Raw genomic sequence first — 16,714 nt, 5'->3', positions numbered from 1 at the left:
CACAACTTCATGTGATATGAAAAGGATTCAGATCTTTTCATCTTTGAATCTTTACAAGTTTTTAAAAAAAAATTTCAAATTCAGCTCAAACTCCTCCTTTAAGCAGGAGAGTGGAAGTTGTGGCCTCTGGGACAGAATTCAACCCGGGAGACGTTTCATAAATACAAGAACAAACAGCTCGGAGATGCATGATGCAAATACAGTCGACTAACGTGTCCTTCAGGATTGTCACATCCGTACGACTCTTGTGTATCATCGCTGACAAGCAACACAGCAAAGGTCATGAAAAGAAAAGTCGATGCAGGAAGTTGTGCTTTAAATAGACCAACTGCTATTAAAACTAAAAGATAAGTCACTTTACCTTAGTTTGAGGGGGGGACTACGATTCGATTACGACTCAGCAGTCGATTCACAACGATGCATTTCAATGTATCACATCCACAGTTTTCTGTGTTACTGCACATGGCTGCTTTTTCATCTATAATACAATCAGTCAGACAAACATGAAATATTATCGACTGTCACTGTTATGACAATTGTGCCGTAATTCACTAAATAAGGTTTTCAATTCTCAAATCAGACAACAACACTCAGTCTATGACAGTGGCCAGTGCTCCCAACACTGATTTGACTTTCATTCACCAGTGTCCTGCCTCAAAGGACAAACTTTGATATAGCCTTAGTCTTCACTGTCATCAAAGGAGCCTTCTTCACGTAGTGGAGCTGGAATCCAAGACTCACCCACAACTCCAGTTTGATCCTGTAGATCAAAGTCTAGGTTTCCAGATTCCCGACTCGGAATCAAGACCAAGACTTGGCTGCTCATCTTCCTCATCCTGGTCTTCATGCAGCGTCTTGATGACCATGTCAACAACGGTAAGTCTGAAATGATTGGGACCAGCCGTACATTTTCAAATGCATATCAATGAGTCTATTAAGTATATATCGTTCTATTCCGAGTTTTATTTTGTTGATCTAGCCATGGCTAGCTAGCCAGAAAAGAAGCTAGCAAGCTAACAGCTAGTTGGTATTGTACATATTTGTCTTTCTCACTAGTAATGGATTGTAAAATAAGATTTACATGCATCAGATGTGCCAAAGCAGCTGTGAGAAATGAATGGCAGGTGTTCTGTAGTGAATACATACTATTTTCTACCCATGTGGGTAAAAGTGATGTAGAAATACACAATTTACATAAATAGAGAGAAGGATCCATTCAATCTCACCTTCTGTGATAGAATTCATATCTTGTCTATTGGGTTTTTAGTGGCACACAATGTAAGCCCATAGCCTGTGTGTCTCTGTGTGTGTCTGTCTGTGGGGCTGTGTGTGTGTGTGTGTGTGTGTGTGTGTGTGTGTGTGTGTGTGTGTGTGTGTGTGTGTGATGGCGGTGGAACCAGACAAACAACCTTAACTCAACATGTCATTGTGCAGAATGACTCAGGCCTCATGACATAACGAAGAATAAAACATCCCCCAAATATGACCTCCACTCCAGCTTCAGGATCTGGCTCATTAGCTCAGACTGTGTGAAGGTTACATTTCCTCCCACATTCCAGAGTATATTGTGGCTAAAGGTGTTTCGCTGACACCTGTGTAGTCGGCGAGCCGCGACATTCAAATTCGACTTGAAACGGTGTCATCACCATGTTTTTAGCCCAAATGTCCGCTGTGATCCTCCTGCCTGGAGCCACGTTCACGTTCGCGCTGTAGCCTTGCTAGCTCCGGTAGCATTAGCTGCAGCTACTGCTGAGTATATCGCTAAGTATCGTCACGTGCCCCGCGAGCGTGTGCGTTGTGTGCGAACATGAACGTGGCTCCAGGCACGAGGACGACAGCGAACATTTGTGCTAAAGACTTGGTGTAAATGACGCCGGTTCGAGTCCAATTTGAATGCCGGGGCTTACGGGCACTTGGATGACACCACAGGAGCAGCTGTATTGGATTTGGCTGCAACATGTTTACCCCTGAAACTCAAACACTCCCCCCCCATCGGAATAGTGATGAGTGAATTTTCATTTTTCGGTGAACTATCCCTTTAAATCGTGGCCCCCTGTGTTGCCCCCCCCTCAGATCCGCCCCTGACGATAAAAGCAGCGTGGCCTTTGTTCCTCAATGGGCGTGGCGTGTGCGTTGGGGGTGGGAGGCGAGCGGGCGCGCGCACGGACAGACGGACGGGAGTGAAAGCGAGTGCGTGCTGACGTCACCCGCTCGCTCCTGTCAGTCAACGCCAAAATAAAAAAGCAGGAGAAACTTTCCCACCGAGCTCGTCTGTGATAAATCACCCGGAGGAGAAGCCGCGAGGCCGCCGCGTTGTTCCCGGGGGGCTGTGATGGTCGTAGTCCGGACACGACGCCGCCCAGGAGCCCGTGTTTCCCCCTCGCCTCTGCCGGGGACGCTCGCAGGGAGGCTGCGGGGCTGGAGCCGCGTAGCCGAGCGCTGCTAGCTAGCGTCGACCAGCGGAGGACCGTGGAGCCAGACGGCGGCTGATCCGGGCTCGTCCGCCCGACACAGAGCTGTGCGACGGGGAGCAGGTAACCGGGGCCGCCTCCCTCCGCCTCCTACACCCGCGGCATGTCGTGTTTTTTTCCGCCCTAAGACCCGAGGTTCGTTGCGCCGGTAGCAGCGTCGGGGGCTCCAGCGGTGAGCAGCGGTGCTCGTGGCAGCGTTAGCCCGGCGGTAACTGTGATTCCCCGGCTGCTGGTTCCGACGCGTCCCGCCTGGTCCGGTGTGGATCACAGTCAATGAGCCCGTCTCTCCGCCATGCTTTGTTGTGCACTGTGTGGGTTCGCTGTGGAACAACAGGGAGAATCAGTCCGGATGGTGATGATGATGATGATGATGATGCACCTTCTGCTCGAACCAGTTGCCCCTGCACAGCATGCACGTTACCGGGGAGCTGGTTTCGCGTGTGGTCCGGAATGCTACGGGCTGGCCTGGGGTCAGGGCGTGAACACTGATAAATAACCGGAATCTATAGCTGGAAGAAACGTGCACATTTAGCCTGCACAGACCCAGGATCGGTGCAGCAGCAGCAGCTGCACCGATCCTGGGTCTGTGCCCCGGTGTGGGGAGGTGCAGCAATGCGGTAGACTGGGGGGGTTTTGGATTTCCACAGGAGCCGGAGTGGGAAATTGAACCGCTCTTATTTATGTTTGGTCGATATGTCACAGGGTCACGGTTTGCTGACAGTGCAGCGGGACAAGGTCAAACCCTGGACGGCAGATCTGCTCTCCTGTCCGGGCTGTCAACCGCAGTGAGGAGGCTCCATGTGCTGCTGCCTCCTCCTCCTCCTCCTCCTCCCATGGGGCAGTGTAGTGAACCAGGCTGCCAGGTGAAGAATGCCAATGAATTATTCAGGCACATGCTGCATATGATCAACCGGGAGAATGTGCACATATAGCGGCTGCTCTGGGGGACAATGACAGGCTCTCATGGCTGGTTCAGGCTCCTCCAAGGGGAAAGTGCAGCCTCAGCCTCCCTGTTGAACTTGGTCGTTTAGAGAACGAGGCACTGGAAAGGTCAGTGGTTAGTGGGAGTGTCAGGAAACGTGTACTTTTAGGTACAAGTCCAGTCTCCTCTGCAAATTGTTATCGGGCCAACACTTTCAGTTTAACTTTTGACATATGAAGAAGCAGCAAGAGATGTCAGACGTGTTCAACAGGATCATTAACGGAAGATTCAGGTGAGGGGTGAGGCACATTGGCGTCGGGCCTTATCTCGTCATCTCTCCAAGTTGAGATCGGCGTCTGCATCTTCTACGCGTACGCCTCCTCTGTTTCATCCTGAGATAGTTGTATTTTTCCATTTTTATGTCAGTCGCGTGTTAGAAACGTCGTCAACGCGCCCACATGGTCGCTGTGAACTTTCTGGATTTATTCCCGGCTGTTTTCTCACATGGCCTCACTCATTTTCTGGGAGGTTCCTGGAGAATGTCCGGTAGCAACTGACCTGCCTGAGCGTCCTATCCGTTTTGAAGTAACACGAGGGAAGGCAGGTTTATTTGTAGAGCCGAGTAGTTTAGTGTAACGTGATTTGGATCCGTTGAGGGCAGATACATTACACAGTAAATCTTGCTTGGAGAATCCACTTGTAAACCATATCTGTGTTGTTTACACGGGCCCGATTCCCAAATGAGGTTATTTGTGTTTCTGTTACTGGTTGATTTGTTATCTGTGAATGAGAGAACAACGTACACTGAGGTCAAATTAACCCCAAACAGAATCACGAAGATGAGCCGCATGCTCTTTAGCTGCGAATGAAATGAATATGCGAAGTGAAAGCAACTGAACAGTGTAAGAAATGAACAATTATTTGCAGAGGCAATCAGGAAAGCATTCGGCATTGATTTTAAAAAGCAGACCTGCACTTCCCTGTGAGCTTGTGCCACACGTGTAATACTAATTTCACTCTGCACATCTTTTCAAATGTTTCTCGAGCTGGAAAGTCCTTGCGAAGAGTGCCCCTGAGCAGGGCAGTAATCCTCAGCAGCACTCAAAGTACTGTCTGGAGGTGCTCTGCTTTCTGTAAGAGCTTGTTCTCGTTCTTTGTGTTCCGCCGTGCAGTGTCCAGACACTGGACATTTTAGATTAAAAATAGAACTTCATGTAGGCTGCATGCCTCCCGTGTCACGGGTTGTCCAGAGGGCAACTACTTAGGTTGCTCTGCGCTCGCAATGCCTCCACAAAATACATGACTGCATTGTGGTGCTTTGTGTGAGACCACGTTGTGTGTGTGTGTGTGTGTGTGTGTGTAAGTAATCTTCACCTTTCACAAGGCTAATCGGCAGCTCTGTGGAAATAAGTGGTTTTAAATCACTTGCATAACTTACAGTATGTGGTTTAAATCAGAATTCTGTGACTCTGTCGGGGCAGAGTCCGGACCAGCACAGATACAGTATGTCGCAATAGCTAATGTTGCTCAAGAACATATGAGATGTCATCATTTCCTCTGGAACGTGTGATCTTTTTTTAACTTTCCGATTCCGGCAGATTCATAATTGGAGTTATTTTGATATTGATATGGACAGTTTTGCTGAACGGGTGTAAAAAATCTGTTGAGATTAAAGAATCTGAGAAACGAGGCCTGAAGCTGATGGTGAAGTCAGGATTTCTACTTGAATGTAAGAAACTCTGGAACAGCAGTAATGATACAGTCTGAATAGTCGCATCAATCTACAGAGAATGGGGGGGGGAAACTACCCGAGCATTGCAAGATTACATTTCTCCTAAAAGAGACTTGAACAAAATGACTGTTGCTGATTTTGCATGTGCTATTTCAGTTCATCCGGTCTGATTGTCTGTCATCAGAGGAGATGAGTTTCAGGTCAGGTTTGACCTCAGAGAGAATAAACTCTACATTTACAACTCTACTCTACAACCGTCATTTCTATTGTTCCAACACTTTATCTCTTTTTAGACATCAACTCTGGAAAATGTCTGGAAAGTTTTTGTTTTTTTTATGGTTCCTGTTTTTTACCCTGAGATATTTGTATTCTTACAGTTTTGTGTCCTTCACCTCGCTGTGAATTTTCTGGATTCGTTCTCACGTGGGCTCGCTCTGATATTTTCCGGACAGTTTACTATAGGGACCTGGCAGGAAAAGTTCTTGTTCTCGGACGTTGATATTCTCACGTACAGCCCCTCAGGAAACTGTCCGGACTTCAGTGCACGTCTGAAAGCAGCTTTAAACTCCTCCGTCTTTTACTTTAATCTCATAGCTGAGTGATAGAATAAAGCTCAGATGATTGTAACATTAATAAAAAGCATTGTTGAAGCAGAATTCAGGCAGAAAACCTGTTGCGCACTTCAACAGCCTCTGTCTCACGAGCTGAGCCCGTTGCTTCATCTTGACAATCCTCTTTTCTCCCCTCGCTCAGCCTTTGTTTTCTTCTCACGGATTTTTGCTGTGTCCAAACTAACCCGCTCTAATCCTCTTGCAAAATATACATAATAATAGCGACCTTTTATTCCCATGCAGCCTAAAGGCAGTGTTTTCTGCTGTATTCACTGCACCCACTAACTTTTGTTCATGTTTTCTCTCCCCTCTATTGCCCTTAACTCTAGTGCCTCTCCCCGGCCTCTGCTGCTCCTCTCCCCCTCTGTGGACAGCCCTGCTTGTCTTAAGCTCTCATGTTACTTGTATTCGACAGCCCGTGTCTTCGCCTTATTCCTTCTCCATCTGTCTCTCTTCTACTCTCTGGACTGGAGGAACCACACAGGGCGCCAGTTCCTCCTCTCGCCACTGCCGCCGCCGCCTCCGTTTCTCCTCTGCCCCTGCCCAGGATGACTGGCAGTCATCGATTGAACCTGTCCATGTGTATCACCTCACCCTCTCTGTGTCCTCCCACCCCACCCCACCCGTCCCGTCTCCCTCCCTGTTTTGTTTAGGTGAGTGATGGAGACGAGGGAGTTGACCGTTGTAGCTGGCAGCTTCGTGGGTTTCCAGCTACTCTTCTCAGTGGCCAGCCCGCTGCTCTCCTACGCCATCGCCCCGGGTTATGGACGGCTGCCTCACACCAAACTGACAGAGTGGAACTCCAGGTATGTCACAGGAACACACCGCCGTCTCTCCTGCAGGCAGACACACTAGTTTGATCTTGCCAACCACGTGGAGGCCAGAGCCTGACAGTTTGCCAGCTCAGCACCTGATCAGAGTTCCACCGCAGCTCCATGCAAAAGGTTATCATGTGGTCGTGTATGACTGCAGATACAGCCCCTCATTATCAAGTGAACCTTAGTCAGCCAACGAGAGGGCAACCAGTGAAGTTTAAACTGGGAGATATTTATTTTCTTTCCCGCTGAGCGTCAGATGAGAAGCCTGGAAACGGAGGGAAACGACAAGCCTGGCTCCGTGTTTTTCACAAAATGGTAACACGTGTTTAAAGTTTAATCTCGCTTAAATCCCCAAGGGAATAATTCATGGCTGGGAGGATGGATCTCCAATAAAACGTGTGTATCTCTGCAATAGAAAGGGACTGTGGTATTCCCTCTTGCCCAAAAGGTAGAAATACTTAAACACCCAGAATGCACTGGGCCTCTCTCCTATTGGAGGCTTGACCACAGCTTCATGTACGTTTGCAAATACTAGCGGCAGGAGCCGGGTTCCATTCACCTCTTCAACCAACGTTTGTAGTCGCTATGGTTTCGACTTGTGTAAACAAACGTGAGTGAAAAGTACGTGAAGTTTGAAACTGATATGAAACCTTACCACCGAGGAACTTCTTCAAGATACTGTTGTTATGTAACACTGACCCCCCACCAGTGTTCTACGTGTGGAGCTGGACCCTGAAGCCCCTCAGTCCAGCTCATCATCATTCCACACAGCCCCCCCCCCCCCTCACTAACGCCAGGGGGAAGTTCAGGGGTAATAATTTGTAGTTGCATAACATCTTTCACTGACGGTTACAGGCTGTTTCTTCTCCTTCATATCTCAGTCGTCCGCAAGTGCTTGCAGATAATCCCTGGTTCACACAACCATAGTTTACATTAGCCTGTCAGTAAGTGAAAGTGCAGGGAGTATTGACCGGAGCATTGAAAACAAGCCCGGCCTTTAGAGTGGCCTGCTGTTGCGTAACAGCCTGCGCTCTGTGTCAGCGTGTTGTTTATGTAACCACAACTTAAGAGCAAGTGGAAGAGGGGGAAAGCTTTTCCAAAGAAAGAACAGGGTCAGTGTCGAACACAGCTTCACGGAGTAGAAGCTTGGTAATATATTCCCTCTACTTGACAGAAACCATTCCTTTTTAATGTTTACAGATATAATTAGGAACTCAAGATAAGAAGCAGAACGGCTCTGAGGCTGCACTCGTATTCTTTTGAGGACAAATCACACGTCTGGTGTCCACAGAGTTTTCAAGCTGCTAAAACGTAGAAGTTTGGAAACGCTGCTGAAAACCGTTTGAGTTTGATAACTCCGGGTCTGACGAGCAGAAACGGAGATGTTTGGACATGATGATTCGATTATGAGGCTCCCTTACTGGAACCAGTCGTCTTAGCTAACAGCTGTTGTGGAGTTAAATTTGGCATTTTACAAAGTTTTTACTGTTCTCACCGACATGGGAATGCCCAGTGCACATGAGTGGTCACGTAATATGTATTTTCAGGCATGTTGTATAAGATTCACAACACAGTCACACAACTTTAAGGACACGTGGTTCTACAAACTTCCCTCAGCCAAGTTCCTCCATGTCTGTTCCGCTCTCGGACACTTGACTCTGTCACAACAGTAACAGTGGGCTCTCTCACTCTCACACTCGGCCGGGGCTCAGGCCCAGCAGCTGTTGCCTGTAGCCGGGGGGGGGTCACTGTCCTCCAGAGGCTGTGTCAGTGAAGGAAATGTGCTCCTGGTGGAGCGGCGATAAGAGCCACTGGACCGCTGCAGTATCTCTTCAGTGGCCCAGATAACTGATCCAAAGTTCAGGGGCGATGCCGTATCGGGGCTGATGAAAAGGAAGATCCACACGGGGGATAACGTAGATGTAATTTCATACTGTATGCAAATGATGGACAGCAGGGACGTTTACCCATCCCTACTCTAATGTTTACCCGTTTCAAAACCTGTATTACTCTGCCATCGTGTTTATTTAATTGATTTCATGTGTGTGTCCGTCCTCAGGTTGGTGTCGACCGTGCACGCTCTCGTTGTGGGCTTGCTCTGTTTGTACATCTTGTGGTTCGATGACGATGTCAACGCCAACCCCGTCTGGTAAGAAAACAGGAACTAACTCACAGTTTAAATACCCAACAACATTGTTGTGTTACGAAATAATCCAACATGTGACCTTTTTTAAATACAATAAATAGCCTCATAAACCAAACAGAAATGATCCTGTACGGCCGATAAGGCAAAGATAGTCACAGATTACGTCTTGTCATTGTAGCAGGCTTCAAAAGAAGGGAGGGAATTTGAATGCTTGAGATGCCTTCAGGGGAAACCTGTCCTCTCACAGCTGCTCTTTACGATCAGCAGCGACTACTCGCTCACGAGGGGGGGAGGTAACCGATGAGGGGGTGAAGACGGGGGGTGCGGAGCAGTTTGGGAACGTCGGGGCTGGTGGTTTGATTCCCTTTGGTGAGATGGAGACGGCGTTCCTCTCATCAGAGGGAAAGCGGGAGGGGGAGAGAATGGATCTGAGTCTCCAGCGAGTTGTAGTTTCAGTGGATTCAGTCTTTGATTATTGTCTTTCCAGTCGTCTCTCCGTCTCCGTCTTCCCCTCACTCCGCTGCTGCTGCTGTTATTTTCATCGTTGAATCCCGAAAATGAGAAATCTCCCTCCCTTCCAGTATTTAAATCAGTCCTTGATTTAAATACCAGCTCTCTCTCTTTCTCTCTGTCTCCCACCTCTCCTTCCCTCTTTCTCTCCTTTCCTCTCCCCTTTGTTTCGCTTCCTCTCTGGCTTGCGGGCAGACAGACTCGAAACCCACCAACAAGGCTCCTTTTCATAGACAACAACAGCAGCCCAGTCTTCTGCCCCCTCCCTATCCTCCCCCCCCACCACCAGCACCTCTCGCCATCTGATGTAGCAGCATCAGGCTGTCGAATCAATGCAGCGCACCTCCCTCGCTCTCATTGTCTCTGTGTCTACACCCGGCCTGCGTCGCTGATGGAGCAAAAAGAAAGTGGGGGTGGGGGGTCAAGAGGGACACCCTCTCTCCCCCCCCCCCCTCCTGCTACCAATCTTCATCTGCTGAGTAGTCAGGTGCTTAGTGTCCTACCCCTCCTCTTCAAGACTGTTTGTGTCCTTCTCACCACGTGGACTGGATTCTGAGCATTTTGTTTCTTCCTCATAATTTGAGCGTTTCAGCATTTATATCTTTGTGGGAACAGTTTCTGTGTCACTCCTCCACTGGGCAGCTTTGTTTCTTCACTTCTCTATGTTGAATCACCCCCGTCGCCCAGCGGCACCTCTACCCGATCCCCGGCAGTCTCCTAATGCCTTACAGCTCATCCCGTTGCAACAGCGGAGTGGTGCAAGCATTAATTCTCCGGTCAATCTGATTGTATTACAGCGCCGCTAACACCCGTCACACAGACGCATTGTTCTGCCCGCTGCTCTCAATATGGCTGCTGTGGCCACAGCCAGACGCGTTGGAAACCTGCTTTGTTTCCAGCCGCTGCTCAGATCTCCTTCAGTGTCAGTCGGGCCGGCAGCGTGGCCTTCGCTCTTATCATAAACCATTCAGGTAACAAACAGGCAGCGAGTCCGACCACCGGGCCTCGCCTGCGGTTCAAGATTGTCTTATCTGGATGTGGAGTTAACATGTGCGGCGTCGTCGGAGGAGAATGGAGGAGCTCATTTCAGGGTTGTGTAGAGTTGAGATTATGACGTTTTATTCCATATATCCTGCAGGCGACTTGTAGGGGGATGGAAAATACATTTTTACTCCATTTATTCAATCGTTTCAAATATTCCACTTCTTGAGGTTATACTTTCCATTTCTAGAATGTTGTTTTGATTTCCAGCTGTTGAATGGAGGAGACGAGGTTCCTCTGTTTCATGGCTGGACTCCGGTACAGTTATCTGTCTACTTCTACTTCAGATGGTGACCTAAAATAATCCATATCTTCTCTGGTGAAGCCTGACAAGATCCAGATACACATCTGAAACGTCAATGCATGTGTGTGAATTGCAAATGCAGATAATGACCCATCGTATAGTGTGTGTGTGCGTTGTGTTACACAAGCAGTCAGCCGGTCACTGGCTATACGATACCTGTGAGTGATACCAGGATCCGATGACTATTGAAGCAGACACCTTCATTGTTGTTTTTGAACAGTTGTTGTTTGCAAGGACACCAAACGGTCACTGTGCACGAGTCCGTGGACTCAACCAGCTACTATTTATCCAGGCGCTTTGCCAAAGGAGGCCAACGAAGAGTCAACAACGTGAATATGTCGTTCATTCAGAACAGACCAGCTCAACTTCGTCTCTGGTCTTCGTCAGCGTCCTGTTCTTTTTAATCCATGTCCGAGGGTAAAGCTCATCAGCAGCAGACAATCATTAGACAATCCACCTTCAATGACCCGAGTGATTCGTGATGAGGGTGTTAACATGTTTTTATTCAGGTTTGACTTCTCCTCTAAGCCAAGGTGTCTTTCTCTAGAAATTCAAAAAAAACGCCTTGAGCTAAAAAAACGCCTTTGGCCAAACACGCAATGAAACTCTATCTGTACAGAAGTAGGTCATTGATCAGAAGAATACAAATCACTCTTGGTGGTTTAGTTTTTTTTCTTGAATATGAACAAGCTTCCTCCTCCTGTGTTTACCTTCAGGGTGGTTGAGTCAAAGTGGAAAACACCTTTTTAAACTCTGTTCTGCTTCACAGGGGCGAACCCGGGCTCGTCAAACTCAACGTAGCCATAACATGTGGTTACCTCCTTTACGGTGAGTTTGTGATTGGGAAAAGTCAACCTGCACTTTGAAATGTGAGACTCATTAAACCAACATTGTTTAATATGTCAAAGGAAACGATATGAGCCCTTTTCTTTTTTTTTATCTGCTCTATATTTGACTCACTTTTAGAAAACTGAAGATTCAATGTGACATTTTCAGCCTAAAACATCTTTTTCCTATCTGACAAACCTCTCCCCTGCTCTCTAGACCTCGTGCTGCTCGCCTGTAACTGGCGCACTATGGGGGACAGGTTTTTTGTCTGTCACCACTTGGCGGCGCTCTACGCATATGGATATGTGCTGGTGAGTCACTCCTCTGGATCCAGGGAGTAGAAACCAAAATAGTAATTTAACAAACTGGCTGATTCAGGTCTTTTGCTTGTGTTATCGTGATGTGTATTTATAATGTGTGTTTGTGTGTGTGTGCAGACTCGTGGCGTGCTTCCTTACTTTGCAAACTTTCGGCTTCTCTCAGAGTTGTCAACACCGTTTGTGAACCAAAGGTGAGTCTCTCCTGTTTGTGAGTCACTCTTTGTCGTCGGCTCCTCTGACTGAAACGTGTTCCGTCCTGACGTTTCTTTATCTTCGTCTCCATCAGGTGGTTCTTCGAGGCATTAAAGTTCCCCCGCGGACACTGGATGGTGGTGTCGAACGGCGTCGCCATGGCGGTGGTGTTCTTCCTGGTACGCATTGCCGTCATGCCGTCTTACTGGTTCAGTGTATTCGCCACCTTTGGCACCGAAGAGTTTGACCGGCTGGGTTTGGGCGCCCAGGTGGCCTGGATCACGTCCTGCATCGCCCTGGACATCTTGAACACTATCTGGATGTACAAGATCACCCGGGGCTGCTACAAAGTCCTGATCGGGAGAGTCAGAGGAGGACGGAAGGTGAAGGAAGGAGCAGAGGAGTCGTCTTCCCCCCCTGACGGGAAGTGCGTCAACAACCACAAGGACTAAAGAGACGTAGAGTACAGGATGTGTAGACGCAGACAGAAGCAGGGAGGCAGGCTGGACTCAGCATCCTTCACCCCCCCCACTGCTCCAATCCCTACGGTTAGCCCCTGATCTCGTTGCAGTCGGCTACTGGACCGGGCTGAGACTCCTCAGGCTCTGACCCCGTCCCCGGACAAGGAGACGGCTCTTTGACTAACTCAAGCACCAGCCTTGTTTTTCACTGACAGATTCGTATCCTGCTGGGTGACGGCTTTCGGTCGCAGACAGAGCTCACAAGCACACTTTTAACTCCACTCGCCTGTTTCGTCGCCGCCGCCATTCCTCCCTCTCATCACCCCCCCCACAGTCTCCTGTCACACTCAACTTCAGCCAAAGCCCAACCCTCTGAAGTGCCTGTGAACGACAGGAAAGCAATAATCCCGGAGGAACAAGATCGCGAAGCTCAACGCCGTTTATCCCCTTTAGACGACCTCCATCTGCTCCTGAAGAACGACCTCTTCTGTTTTTAATACCGCGTCCACACTCGAGGAGACGTGACGTTCAGAGTGAGGAGCTCTCCCATCATCAGACCCGTGCAGTGTTTGTGAATCTACAGGGCTCTCGTCTGGAACTCATCTGACCTCACAAAAAGAGACAGGAAAAACACCATAATGCCTCTTCTACAGTTTCACCTGCTGTGGCCTCCTTGTGACAAGTGGCGCCTGCCGATATCACCAGCCCTCCAACCTTCCTTATGATTTGGAATAAATATATAGTAGAGCACTGAGCATGCAGGAAAGGGAAAGACACGCTCTCTAACACCCTTAACCTCTCGCAGGACGAATTATGCCTTTTCAGTATTCATCACGTCAGTCTCTTCAGTCTCTTTAGCCGTCACAGTAACGCGTCTCAATCTAATATCACCGTCCATCCATCGCAACCCTCTGCCTCACTGGATAGAGCTCCACTATCCAGCTCGAACATTTGATTTTGTTCTACCTCTCCCCCGGCCTTACAGACACTCTGTCAATCCCTTTCCTCGTGATCCGATCAACTCTCCCTCTTTTCTTTCTACTCTTCTGTACGTAGCCTTCTAAGTGTGGTGTGTGTTGTGGTGTCACCGGTGCAGAGGGGCCGTCTGGTCAGTGCAGGGAAACGCAGTGGCATCACTTTTCTCACTAAAAAAAACGTCCAGTCAGTGTCGAGCGGCACCCCCGAGGCTTTTATACTTCCATTTATTCTCAGTGACCCTGAGGACCTAATGGAGGACAGGGGGTTCTCACACACACACACACACAGAGAATAGCATGCTAACCACACACTGTATTTGCTGCCCTTCTCCAACACTGACGTGGTGCTCCCCCGTTTGCTGAATGTTAGCAATATGACATTTTTCAAATTCTTTTCTATCTAATACTCAAATTTATATGGATGTACCGATCTGTGACAACAAAATGCTGTTGAAAGCAACGTGGCAATCTGCATGTTTGTTTTTTCTTTCTGTATAAATGTATAAATCATGTCTCTAACGCATGGTAAGATTGACATATTTCTGTGATGCCTTAGTGAATAGTTACCATAGATGAATAACATCTAAACATTAATTGCATTGATCTAATGCGGAGAAGGGTTTGTCTTCCAAAAGCAGGTGATGTTTTTGCCTCTGGGAGGAAACTGACTGCATGTACGTGTGATTCCTCTCTGCTGTCCCTGCATGTCTGTACATATACTCACATACAGTAACTCTGCAGGTACCGTTTTCCTACTGTATGGCTAACGCACTAATCCTGGCCTCGTTCTCTGCAGAACGGTTCAATTCGGTTTCACAAGCACTAACACAGGCGACGTCACGACAGACAGAAACACAAGAGGTTGAAGATACAGATGCATTTGTCCTCTGCTCCCGTTTTGACTCCCTGTTTTTGTGTTTGCTTTAACGAGTCCTCCACCAGTTCAGCATCGGGCTCCTGTGACGTTTTCACACTCACGATGTCAGTTGTTTGTTTGTTTGTTTTTTAAAGGGGGAAAAGAATCGATGCAGTAGAACCAGAGGTTATCGTCAGGTTTCCATTCAGCTGCAGCGCACGTTTTAACAAAATTCCTAGAGATGTCTGTAGGAGAACACTAACGAAAGTACACGTGTACATCGAGTAGTTCTAATTCTGCAGCCAGATGCAATGAGACAGAGACTTTAAGAAGAAACACTGGAAAACAATAACTAATTATCATGTTTTTTTTAAATGTATGAACTGTCTCCTCTGCTCCACACACATCAGATGGTAGTTGGCACTAAATTTAATCTCTTTAATGGAGCTAATGGTTCAGTCCCATGCTTCAGGTCGGTCGTTAGTGATTCAGGAAGTCTGAGCACCTTCTAACGTAGCTGGAGCCGAGATGAGGAGCAGGTCCGCGTCACTCTTTATTTCTAACGTCTTGTTTCCATCCTCCACCGACGCTGACTCCAGTCACTTGAGGCATTTCTTTTATCGAACTTTGCACAGCTCCTCTTGGAGCCACACGAGGCTTTATTCGACCAGTACATCCCAACATCTGTGAACAAGTTATTAAATTGTTGGATTTCCCATTTAAGTATATCCGTCGTTGCAGAGTTGGTCTAAGAATGTGTGTTGGTGTTTTCACTGGAACCATGAAGCACACTCCCTGCGGAGCCATGACTCAGTGATCTCCTGTCTTTCTGTCTGTCACCACAGAGGGGGCTACAGTAACTTGTGCCTTTACACAAACGGTGGATGTGATTCGGGCAGATTTGGATTAGCATGATCTTTCTAGTGTAATAAATACCCAGTGATTATTTCCCCTCTATTCCGTATGTATACTCTGTGTATATTTTTATAATCTGCCTGCACAATGATTAATCCGGCCAAGTATTATAATCCAAAGTTGATCCGTCGTCAGGAGCCTGTTGTGTGTAGATTTTTTGTTGTTGTTGTTGTGCTCTCCTGGTTACAGGGATGTGTGTGTCTGTCTGTGAATGTTGTGATGGGTCGTTCAGTGGCATTACGATGAGCTCACGGCGTCCGGCGTGATGAAAACTGAAAATCAAACTATATATTTTTGACATGAGCTCTTCGAAGACGGACACGTGGTTCACGGGAAAGGCTAACATCTCGTTTCTCCGGCCTTCTCCACTCAAAACTGTGAATAGATTAGAATATAGCTGTAACTGTTCAGTCTAGATACTAAAGTGATCGGGGGGGGGGGAGGTTTGACGACGTGTTCTGGAATGTCTTTTTAGTTTGAACGTTGAACTGAACTTTTATACTTGTCAGGATTTTCTACAGAATTATATTTCAAGCCCTGATATTTGTGCTGTATCTCAAAACCTGGAGCTGCTGGGAAGTCGACAGAATGAAGTGATGAGGCTGCTGTAACCTGAACTTAATATTGTGTCAGGTTAGAACAACCCGATTGCCTTTGTTTCTTTTGGGGGAGGCCAACGTTCATTATATTATATAATGAATATATTTTAAAAATATATATATATCAGAAAGGTATAAGGAACCAGCTCAGTATCCTGTTCTGAGATCGAGTACATTATAACAAAGCTGCATTCAAATTGGTACTAATACAGTTTATTGAGCTGCTCATCTCAAGGTTACACACGGTATTTAACACAGCAACTATTAGTGCTTCTCAAATCTTGTTTTCAAATTTGATCCTGTACGAACAATGAAATGTGACTGACTGGATCTCCGAGGACGACAGCTGTCGCGTGATGGTTCAAAAACGACTGGAAAACCTTCAATCAAGTGACTTGCCAGTTTTTGTTTCTCCTGTTGAATGACTTGCCAGTGTGGCTTATGTTCCCTCCTTTTTAATTTTGTCTCCTAATGCGATGCAATTTCTTCCTGTGATTACGTTTGTGTTTTTTTTTTTTTCCTCCTGGAGGTTTTAATGTGAAACAGCCGACACCTCCACACTGGCCTTGGGGGCCTCGTCTGAGCGTCGCGTCGTGGCTCAGATTGTTGTCGTCTGCAATCACCACTACTAATGATCATGTAATTGTAGTGATGACAGCTGAGACTTACTTGAAAGTGTTAATCTTCAATAAAGTTGAAGACGAGAGAAAAGTTGGTGACGTGTTTTTTTTTTATTCTTATAATTATTATATCCGAGCCTCTGTTTATGTTTTGTGCACATTCATTGTCCTCTGAGCGATGATGTCAGCAGGGGAATGACCTGTTGACTTCAGGGTGACGTGTCCACACGGCAGCAAACTGAACCGCTCCAGTGGCTCGTCAGCGGCCGGCTGGTTGTGTGACAGTTCTGCACCAGCTCGCCAAGACCTGCTACTGGGAGCTGGCATCAAGCTGCGTGCTTCTCTTTTCTCTGTGAGTTGTGTATGTGCAAGAGATGAAAAGACCAAGACG

At 47.5% G+C, this 16,714-nt stretch overlaps 1 protein-coding gene across 2 annotated transcripts; it reads left to right on the top strand.

Moving 5' to 3' along the window:
- Window positions 1–2,176: 2,176 nt before the first annotated feature.
- On the top strand, window positions 2,177–16,414 carry tlcd4b (TLC domain containing 4b). Of its 2 annotated transcripts, XM_035180083.2 has the most exons (8): window positions 2,177–2,534; window positions 3,174–3,334; window positions 6,390–6,542; window positions 8,614–8,703; window positions 11,325–11,383; window positions 11,600–11,694; window positions 11,821–11,894; window positions 11,990–16,414. In XM_035180083.2, exons 3-8 carry the CDS (start codon window positions 6,397–6,399, stop codon window positions 12,345–12,347), a joined length of 822 nt encoding a protein of 273 aa, XP_035035974.1. In that variant the 5' UTR covers window positions 2,177–2,534; window positions 3,174–3,334; window positions 6,390–6,396; the 3' UTR covers window positions 12,348–16,414. The 2 variants fall into 2 exon arrangements, with proteins under 2 accessions (XP_035035974.1, XP_035035973.1); XM_035180082.2 differs by lacking the exon at window positions 3,174–3,334 and having other exon boundaries at window positions 2,179–2,534.
- The last annotated feature ends 300 nt before the right edge of the window (window positions 16,415–16,714 follow it).

This window comes from Hippoglossus stenolepis, chromosome 16, assembly GCF_022539355.2.
Source record: "Hippoglossus stenolepis isolate QCI-W04-F060 chromosome 16, HSTE1.2, whole genome shotgun sequence".
Classification (NCBI taxonomy): Eukaryota; Metazoa; Chordata; class Actinopteri; order Pleuronectiformes; family Pleuronectidae; genus Hippoglossus; species Hippoglossus stenolepis.
The sequence above is the reverse complement of the archived record's forward strand: the minus strand, read 5'-3'. Positions and strand labels throughout refer to the sequence as shown.